This window comes from Conger conger, chromosome 4, assembly GCF_963514075.1.
Source record: "Conger conger chromosome 4, fConCon1.1, whole genome shotgun sequence".
NCBI classification, from domain to species: domain Eukaryota; kingdom Metazoa; phylum Chordata; class Actinopteri; order Anguilliformes; family Congridae; genus Conger; species Conger conger.
Genome location: NC_083763.1, coordinates 24,423,176 through 24,434,221, shown reverse-complemented (window position 1 = coordinate 24,434,221; position 11,046 = coordinate 24,423,176). Strand labels below are relative to the sequence as shown.

The following is an 11,046-nucleotide window of genomic DNA, read 5'->3' as shown; positions in this document are numbered from 1 at the left end:
TAATGTAATGTAATTTGTTTTTTAAATTTGCACTGATTGTTTTTAGACTATAAAAATTGGATTAAAAAATATATTTTTGTATATCATTCATTTTAAAGAATTTTAAAAAACTCCATTCATTTCTCCCATAGACCATGGATTTTTGATCCGTAAATCTAGAAAATGCTAACGAACTATCGATAATGAACTATCGAAGGGAATGATGAATTCTGTAGCCCTCCAATTTTTTAGTAACACATGAACAAACTAATCCAAAAAATAATATCCTCTGTTATGTGTATATTCAGTATCTTGAAATAGGCAAACTGAAAGAGTTCAATTAAATATGAAATGGTTTGTTTTAATGCCTCAAAACCAGAGTGCAAATGAATTTTCCTTTGAGAATTAATTTTCATTAAGCATGATTACACTGCATCATTCAAGACCCCCCACCACTCAACCAACTGCAATGGGATTTTCACTGTATCCAGCACGTGGATGCATTTCAAATGATTGGTCTCAGTGGTCTGGTAGAAAGAGGGCTGGCTGTGTTATTCGTAGAGCTGCATGCTCCAGTCTCTATCATTATATCCCCCTGGTTATTTCACCATGTCAAGATGCATTGCAGAAATAACATATCCACCCTATGCTATCACCAAGGCTATAACCTAGCTATTGTGTCATTACATTTGTGTCAGTGCTACAGCATGTGGCTTGCTATTTCACAAGAACTAGAACATGTGTTTCTTGAACTTCCATACCTGGGCATGGAATATATGATGTAACCAGATAGGCTGTGTATTATGTAAGAAAGTTATAGACCAGTTAGTTGACTCTTCTGTGTAGACAGATTCAGCTGGAACTGGAGACTAGTAAATGTTCTTAGCTGGTCGCTGTCAGGTGCTGGGCGACAATTATTACACTTAGGCTTTAGTCAAATAGAAATGGAGGCTAAAGTATTAAAGTACGATACCTAGGGACTGGCCTGAATTGTTTCTACCAACATGTTTTGTGGTATAATTGGAACTGTAGGAAGTGCAGTAATTGCCTGTTGATACCTATGTATCATAATCTAGATCTATAATTTATTGGTGGTTGTCTTGAGTATGTAATGAGTATGTAATTTGTCTGCTCAGCCTGGCAGCTATACAAATTTGCAACTAGAGTTAGTCATTGACATGCAAATATGACAGAGCAAACCTCAAAATATATCTTTGCACTTTGATGCCTTCATTCACTGAGAATGACTGATGTTCCAGCCTGTAATTCTCGAATGAAAAGTGAGTTCTAAAATTTTACAATTTTTGAAGATCTAAAATAATACCAGTTCTGGGAATGACAAAGAAACAGAGGCTTGAAGAGATGACAAGCAAAAATCTAATCACTGCGCCTTCTGGTATGTGGATATGGATATGGCCAGTGTTAAAAATTTCTGACAGACATTCATACCAAGCCTTGAATACCAAGCAGCTTCTTCATAGGCTTTTTTGTATGAACATAAACACTTGATATTCATGTCACAATCACCAAAAAATCATATTGGATTAAATCTCTTCACTTCACAAACCCTCACTCTCCTTTACTAACGTGAAACAGTTTAGAGATGAACCCTTTCCACTTTGGCCCCCAAGAAGTGAATTTCCACTTATTTTGTAATAGTACTATAAAAGTTTCTATCTCAAAAAGTATGTACTGGTTGAAGACTTAAATTAAAGGAGAGGCTTGCACACTAAAATACCAAAATATTACAAAAGGCCTTGTGTTTTTATAGTTTCTACACATAATATCACACAAAATTTCTAAGTGAAGGACCAATCCTGATCTATGTTATATTTGTGCACAGACTGTCTTTTTCCAAAATGTCACCCAGATGTCCTCAAGTGTCCCCAAATCTCTCCAAATACAAAACATCTGCATATATCTTTGTGTGTGTTTTATTCACGTATATGAGAGTATGTTTTCATAAAGCATGCCCAAAGTGTCTAAAAAGTATTATCCTGCTATATGAACACAGCGATATTCCGAAACAGTCCATCACTTGAATATGACACATTATACTTTGTTGGATAGTACAAGAAGCTTACCATGTTTTACATTAGTTTGGTACTGAAATGACCTGGCAATTTATGCAACAATAAGTAGTTCAAGACAACATCTGCTGAAGTATAGTCACGGATAATATCATAAAAAAAATATGTATTCATGCAACTTCTGAATTGTATTTATTTGTTCTTATATTGGAATATGATATTTTGACATGAGAAATGGTATCAAGGATTGTTAGAATATGGCTTTTATTGTCAGAGTCTGTCGCAAGGTGAGGGTTGCAAATAAGCTAGTTTTTTGTATTCTATAAATATGAACAATAATTTTGTATGTTGGCGACTCAACCATAAGGGGGCAAAGTGCATAGGGTTAACAGATGTAGAGACCCCCACTGCTTTCATTACAAAGCCCTGAAATGCCAAGAGGCAAATATCACTGAACTGGTCCTGGGACTAAATATAATCCTTGAAGTAAATATAATAGATCTATGTAGCCTATGTGCATTCAATTGTATATGTTCTTTTTGTGTTGTAAGACGTCCCCACCCCTTCCTGTATAATCTATTGGACTGTTATTGCATCCCAAAATGGCTCTGTCCCTTCCTCTCCGTGGGACCTCCTAAACAGTATAGTTCACTTCCTGAAAAGTCTGTTCATGAATACACTCAACAAAACTCCGGGAATATGTACACTGCACTGAGTGAAGAGTTGGCCTACTTAATAACATTCTCATCCAGTGTCCTCGCCGTCTGCATTCGGGAACACATAATATAAATAGGTATGTTTAGTAAACAGTACACATTTTGAGGACACAGTAGATACAGCCTAGGAAAAATTACACCAGGAACATGAAACAGTCCCAACAGCTAATTGACCAGTATCTGCAGTGAATCAGGATGTAAGTGATAGTTTTGTGAAATTATATGATGATAGGGTTTTGCAGAACAGGCTTTCGACTGGGCAATGGAGGGGGGTGATACATTTACATTTACATTTCAGCCTTCCATTTTGAGCATCACAACAATCATCAAAGCAACTGCAGCTACCACAAAGCTTTTAATGAGCAAATTCAAAGAAAACATATTATGAGACAGACCTGAGTATTCAGTGGGTAAAAATATACTTCTCAGCCAGGCAAGGAACATTAAAGCAAAAGCAGTTCTCAGACGTGTATTTATGTATGTATTTATTGAATTACTTACTTATTTTAATTAATGTATTTTATTGAAAGAGAGGTGAAAATAAGAGCTTTATTTTGGGATGGATGCAGCAGCTGCCCTCTGTGAAACCTTTACATAGTAGGGACAGGATCACTATTAGAGAGCCAATATAAACACTGTGAAATATTTTTAATTCTATTTTGATTGTTTTACATGTATGTGTTTTCCAGGGCTCCTACAACATCACTGAAAGATTGATTGAACAGTGGCCAGGGCTTACAACAGATAAAAACTTTGTTTTGAATTACAGATGGCTGGATGAGTGGTAACGTTTTTGTCGACACAACGTAAGTATTCTGTTTGATTTCAGTGGTAAAATCCATACTCTGTGCAAGCTGATGAGGTTGAATGAAATCTGCTATTTCCAATGAAAGGCTTAGATTAAAATTCTTACATTTAAAAAAGCCTTTGATAAAAATGTTCGACATTTCAAAATATCTGGCTGCATGTTTATACTCAAAGGCAATACTGATACATTTTTCAAAAGACATTAATTTCTTACTATTGCCCAGTCTGTACTTAGATAGGAAAGCACACTTTAGTGCTAAAATTATTCAATGGCTATTACATGAGCACAGACCTGTAATTCACCATTTCAAATTCATAAGCTTCTTGAACCTTTGAGACACATTTGAGTTAATAGCCATTTGTGAGACCACATGTTGTACTCTCATTAGTTCACAGACAAGTTCCGTATCTTCAACCAGCATACTGAATAGGTTGCTAATGAGCTGGGTATTCTACCACAACCCACGTTTATTTTACATTGACATTAAATGTAGCCATTTGGCAGGCACTTTAACTAAGCTGACATAGCTTACACTTTTAACTTTCTCTAATTTATGCAGCTGGATACTTTATTTAAGCACTTCAGGTTAAGTACTTTGCTGAAGGGTACAATCTGCAACGTCTGTGATACAAACCCAATCACGTAACCATTAATCTATGCTCCCGGTATTGTGGCTGATTTCATTACATTGCTCATGTTTTTATTGGCATTGACATGTCTATCCCAATGAGTCTTAATAAATGTGTACTGCAAATTAAGTTTTCAAGGGTTATTAATTGCTTTATAATGTAAATTTATTTTACATTTTTCATTTCTGACATGTTTTTCATTACTGACATTTTTCATTTTTTATCAACGTTTTCTATTTTCATTATTAGGAAAGCTCCAAAGGCCCTGACTGACAGGGGCCCACAGAAAGATATTTGTAATCTTTAATTACTTTAATTACATCACATAACGTAACATAACATAAGGTAATGATAAGAACAGGCCATTCAGCAATAGTTTGCCTACAAGCTAAATAGTATCTGGCACCATATTGGTCTTTAAAACCACCAGTGTTTATGCCTCCACTACAGTAACTGTGCAGGGATGGGGCGGCCTGGTGGTGGTGGTGGAGCCCAATGTGCAATCTTTTCATGGTGCCCAAAATCCCTGGTGATGTCCCTGCTTATATGATCAGTCAGAAAGATCATGCAAATGTTAGCTCCCTGGAAACATCATGCTAAAGCAATTACCCATATAATGTGGTCTGTTTCCCTTGGTCTTGCTTGTGATGACTATCTCAACAAAAGCTATAAGGGCGCAGGAACAGCAAGAAATTGAGTTTCACGAATGTGCCCCGGGAAATCAAATTGCACATTGTCAGTATGTGACATTGACTGAAATGATAACATCCAGCGGTAAGTCACATATGACTCAGCAATGGGTATGCGGACAACACTCATGACTTTGTTAATTAAAGGGATAATACGATCACCATGGAAAAGTGCAGTCTCTCTTGTGTGTATGGATAATCATCTATTTCATCTACTGTAATCTCTCTCTTTCTCTCTCTCTCTTTCTCTCATTTTACTTAGTGTACTACCGTTTAAGAAAATGATGTAATACAAATATACAAATTACAAACTTCTAATGTTCCTTTTGGCTAGGAATGTGTTGCCATGGTTTGAGAACACGGCTTGTCTCTTCAATGTTTAATCTTCAAAAGAGCATCTGAGTTCTTTATGAATAGCATATGGATGCTACTGTTGCCCTAACAAAGCAGACAAAATATTGAGTTGATAATCTGTTTTGTGATATGTGACTTGCTTCGATACGATGGTAAGTACTTCATCAATAGTTACTCCATTAATCGTAGCTTCATCGGAGTGGTGACAGATATACTAACAAATCGAAAACACATGTAGCCCACCTCCATAGCCCAATGTGTTACTTTAATTGAAAGGACTGACAAGTGGTTTTCATGTTTACAGTAATAAGAGGTTCATAGGTGTGAAAGACATTGAAGTGTAGAAAGAGAATGCTGGGATACATTGATGCCATAAGTCATTCAGCACGGCCATTAGTCTCGATATAAACATGTAACGAAATAAAGTGACAGATTTCAGTTCTGGGAACTGGAGTTTTCAATTGATTAATAATACGTGCAGAAAATAGGCAACTGAATAATGTGAGAAGACAGACAGTGATTAATCAGTTTATTTTCTGTGCTTTCTCCACAGACTTCTTCCTTCAGCAGTTTCTGATCTTCCATATCATATACACATTATATAATGTATAATAGGATAAACATCCTCAATATGCTGCCAGTATTTAAACACTTATTTTATATAATCAAATTGTTTATCTAGCTGTTTATTGTTCCTACGCAAGTGTATATAATCCTATTGCATTGTGCTGTATAAAACAGTTTTAGAGACTTTTATTCCAAAGTGATTTACAAGTGCATAGGTTCTTCCACAAGTTAAAAGCATCAAATCCATAACTAGCAAAATACACATGAAGAGCTGTTGTAAACAAAAAGACTATAGTCATTGTAAGTGCACATTTTTTATTTTATTTTATTTATATAATCCATTGTCAGATTAATCAAATGGGCTATAGTCCTTATCTTTGTTGTACTCTTAGCATTTGAAATTGTACTTCCCTCTAGGGTCTTTCAGCACACTTGTTCCTGGTGATTGTTATGCATCCACTTTGCACGTTGTTGTATGTCTCTCTGGATAAGAGCGTCTGCCAAATGCCAATAATGTAATGCAATGTAATGTAATACAATCATTCTTCTTCACTCCTGGGCCCAGTATTTCAAAACTATTTTTGGATAGGATTTCAGTAATCGGATTAAATCTCAAAATTGGGTATTTCAAAACTAGAAGCTATGATCCTGATCCTAAAAATTGGGATAGGGTTTTTGTAATCTAATCCTACCTAGAATCAACATCAAATGTTGGTTTAGGGTATTTGAAAATTCTATGGTGATGAAGATTAGGATCGTTTGATACAGAAATAATAATCTTGGATAATCTTGATGCCACTGAAAGGGTGGATTGAGGATGGATTTAAGGTTGATATAGGGGAATGTGGGACACATGGTTCTGTCATCCTGGTCTTGTGGTATCTGGATCAAAATGATCCTATCTGAAAATTATTTGAGAAACTGCTACAAATCCTTTAGGATCAATTTGATCTTGGCTAGCAAAAAAAGGTATCAAAAGCTATTCAAAATCTGGATAATTCTGATCTAGATTAAACTTTTAGAAATACTGGGCCCTGATGATTACACAAAGACACATACATATTATGCTTTTAAGTGGTTGACTCGTGCATTGTTGTGCAATGTTCAGAAAACTCTTGACATTAATTGATTTATTGATGATTGCATTTAGAATTATCATCCAGAAGATGCAGGTTTGCGAATGATAACTTAATTACATGATAATTATTTATTTGAGAATGGTGGCATATGGTGTTTTACATTAGCCTACAATAGACGACAGGCCTACTTATGATGATGATGATGATGATGATGATGATGATGATGATGATGATGAACGCTTGTTCAGAGCCAGTGACTTTTGACGTCTCCTACTCCACACCCACTCTCGGCTGCTTATGCGAATGGTTGTGGTTTTGGTGAAGCGTTGGGGGAATCGAGATCTTAAGAAGGATTTCCTTGCATTTTCGTTCCTTTCTTGGATGCATTTGCATCGCGCCCAGACAGCGACCAGTGAGAGGCGTGGATACCAAAATATCGAGCTCGAGCGCACCTTGCCTCTCTTTGGAGACGCTCTCTGCAGTCATTCGAGGGAAAGATGGGGGGAAAGCAGGCGCGATTTTTTCTATCGAGAGGACCAGTTAACCATTTGCATTTATGATAATTAGTACATGTCACTGAGTTCATTCCGGTGGGATTTGATTATTTTGACTAGGTGAGTAACGTTCTAGCTTTTTACGTTGTCCATGCTTTGTATTTTTGAACAGACCAGAAACGGAGATGGACTCATGAATGGGGTTTGTTCTATTTGTCAATACATATGTTTTGACGACTAATTGCTGCAGAATAACACATTTTTGATTGGAGATTGTCTCAGGAATTTGTGGATTCAGTTTAAGCGAACACATTTAAACGGATGCATGTCTCAATTACCGCTCCTGTCAACCCAATCACTGTTCAGTTAACCGATGCGTTTTGTGCATACTCCATGCATACTGTATTGTCTTTCATTCTTAAATAGAATTAAGTGAAGCAGATGATGTTTTACAGTTCAAAATAACGGGTTGACCTGCTTCATTATTTTGGAAGGTTTAGGAAAAAGGGAAAACTACAGCTATACAACTACTACTATTTTTTTTTTTTTTTGCTGGATGGGACGCTGTTATCATTCATCCCCAGCATAAAGGCACAAGCTACTGAATATTTGAGTTTGTCATTGTTCAAAAATAGAAATAATATAAGAAATAAAAAAGAACATTTACCGCAAAATACGTATACATTACCGCGAACCCACACTTTTATTAATGACTGGAAAGGTGCGTCTGAATCGGTAATTACTGTATATTTTCTCTATGACTTCATAGACAGAGAAAAAGAGTGATGGTAAAACGAGAATTACTGCCCCCTTGTGGAATGTTACCTAAAAAGGAAGAATGTTTCGAAGATGTGAGCTTTCCGCACATGGAGTCTAGCCTATTAAAATATTTGTCATTATATATCATTTGTACATATTAAAATATATATACCCCATATGTGCGAGCAGATTAATATGTAATAATTAATATTTATATATGCCTTACTGTATGATGTAATGCTGATTATGAGTAATAACAGCAAACAGCTAAACAAAGTATTTAGATATGTATATACAGAACAAAAACGTTTATTTGCTTATAAATAAAATACTTTTATATGTTAATAAGTTGAATTATTAAGCAACATGAATTAGACAAAATATCTTTGTATTATCAAACATTTCCAATGCTCAGGGTTGTCTTGGACAAAACTGCATTTGCACTTTCAAGTCATATATAGACATATATGATATATAGACATTTGTCGGTAGTATACAGACAGTTAACAGATATAAATACCATTATAATAGAAATATACCAGCATATCCTATGCCTGTCTTGGTTACATAATTCCTGGCCCGTCACACTGAATCAGCCTGGCTGGGCTGGATCCATCTGAACAAACAGGCATTACTTAAATATAGAAAAGGCAGCACACATCTACAAGCCTGTGTGTGTGTGTGTGTGTGTGTGTGTGTGAGAGAGAGAGAGAGAGAGAGAGAGAGAGAGAGAGAGAGAGAGAGAGAGAGCGAGAGAGAGAAAGAGAAAGAGAAAGAGGAAGAGACAGATAAGAGATGGGAGAGAGAAATGAGATAGAGAGAGGGAGAGAGAGAGAGTGTGTGAGAGAGAGAGAGAGAGAGAGAGAGAGAGAGAGAATAGGGAAAAACCTGCAGGGACATTCAATGGTTGCAATGAGATAGAGATGCAGTAAGTTTTGAATTATTCATTCATTTTTTTGACACTTGAATACAACAGCACTATTTTCTTGGGCTAGCCAAAATAGGTTCATGATCTTAAGGAAGAATGACTAAATGAGTCTCTTGTTGTTCTTCCCTTTTGTGTTTCCCAGCAAATGTGCTTTATTTTAGTCATCTTTACTGATGCCGCAAAAATAAACGTAATAGAGGGTGGCAGTTATGTTTATCTTTTCAAAGTGACAAAACATGTACAGCACGTGGGTGTTTTTAAATGGGTCCCTGTCTAAGATCTGTATCTCATTATAGAAAAACAGTCTCAGCCGAAGAGGAAAAAAAATGGATACGTCTCCCTCCAGGCAGCAGTATGGGACAAAGAAGCGCGTTAAGATCCACCCCAACACCGTGACGGTGAAGTACACCACCCACTTCCCCCAGCCGGGGGACGAGGGCTACGACGACGCGCCGTCCTTCGAAGACTTCAGCTCTTTCGTGGACGACAACCCGAAAAAGAGGCTGATAACAGACGGCAAGCACGGGAGAACTTTCTTCGGTACCATGAATGCCCAGGCCAGCGTGGGCGGCGAAAAGAGGGAGCAGGGGGTGGGGGAGCAGCTGCAGAGCTTCGGCGAGGCCTCGGTGTTTGCCTCGAGGGTCACGTGGGCCGCCCTGTTCGGCGCGGCCCTGGCCCACGGCTGCGTGGCCCTCATCACCCGCCTGGCGGCCGACCGCTCCAAAGTGCCCTCCCTGGAGCTCCTGTTCATCCGCTCGGTCATCCAGGTGTTCTCCATCACGGTGGTCTACTACTACCAGGAGGCCCCTTTCGGGCCCAAGGGCTACCGCCTGCGTCTCTTCTTCTACGGCGTCTGCAACGTCATCTCCATCACCTGCGCCTACACGTCCTTCACCATCGTGCCACCCAGCAACGCCACCATCATCTGGCGGGCCACCACCACCGTCTTCAGCGCCGTGCTGGCCTTCCTGCTCATCGACGAGAGGCTGGGCTACACGGACGTGGTCACGGTGGTGAGCAGCGTCTTCGGCCTCTGCCTGGTCATGATCCCCAACATGGCCGACGAGGAGAAGTCGCCCCTGGGCTTCTGGAAGGAGGCCTTCGGGTACACCATGACGGTGATGGCCGGGCTCACCGCCGCCCTCTCCATGATCGTCTACCGGGCCATCAAGGAGCGGGTGAGCATGTGGACGGCCCTCTTCACCTTCGGCTGGACGGGCACCGTGTGGGGGGCGTCCACCATGTTTGTCATGCAGGAGCCCATAATCCCCCTGGATGGGGAGACCTGGGGCTACCTGGTGGGCATCTGCATCTGCTCCACGGTGGCCTTCCTCGGCGTCTACTACGCCCTGAACAAGTTCCACCCGGCGCTGGTCAGCACCGTGCAGCACCTGGAGTTCGTGGTGGCCATGTTCCTGCAGCTCCTGGTGCTGCGCATGGTCCCGTCCGTCTACGACGTCATCGGAGGACTCATCATCATCGTCAGCGTCTTCGTCCTCACTGGGCTGAAGCTCTACAGGGTGGAGAGGGCCAGACGGCAGGATTATCAAGAAATCCTTGATTCGCCGATCAAATGAGCGCCGCCCGCGTTCCCCCTCCCCCCCCGCAGTTGCCGTGTACAGTGTTAAATCCCCCCTCCCCCACATGTAACAGTCTCATGAATGTCCGAATCTGGTCTCTATTTTGTATTGTGCTGTTGAAAGAGTGGCAGTTCCGTAATGTCTTTGCTAACTATCATGTGCGAAAAATAAAGAAAATGGCTCGGAACGTGCTTTTTGCGTAAATGATTTTCACGTTAAGATGTCTAGCGAAGGTAACTACATGTTTCTGTTTGTCTAGACAGGAAGGTGCTAGGAACAGCATACAACAGCCCACTGCATCTATGAATTATGCAAAATATATTTAAGCAAGCCAGTCATAATCCCAAGGGTGGGTTCTGAGGGTAGACAAGACAATTAAAGGAATTGATAGGTACTTTTTCCTCTTTGTATCGGATCTCTGCTTTCAGTAACTG

At 39.4% G+C, this 11,046-nt stretch overlaps 1 protein-coding gene across 1 annotated transcript; it reads left to right on the top strand.

Annotated features, from left to right (window-relative positions):
• Positions 1-7,156: 7,156 nt before the first annotated feature.
• slc35g2b (solute carrier family 35 member G2b) lies at positions 7,157-10,758 on the top strand. The gene is made up of 2 exons (XM_061240714.1): positions 7,157-7,465; positions 9,329-10,758. The coding sequence occupies exon 2, from the start codon at positions 9,359-9,361 to the stop codon at positions 10,607-10,609; it is 1,251 nt and encodes a 416-aa protein (XP_061096698.1). The 5' UTR covers positions 7,157-7,465; positions 9,329-9,358; the 3' UTR covers positions 10,610-10,758.
• Positions 10,759-11,046: the final 288 nt, after the last annotated feature.

Coding starts and splice junctions, on each gene's coding strand:
- slc35g2b (XM_061240714.1), top strand. CDS start 9,359: ATGGATACGTCTCCCTCCAGGCAGCAGTATGGGACAAAGAAGCGCGTT.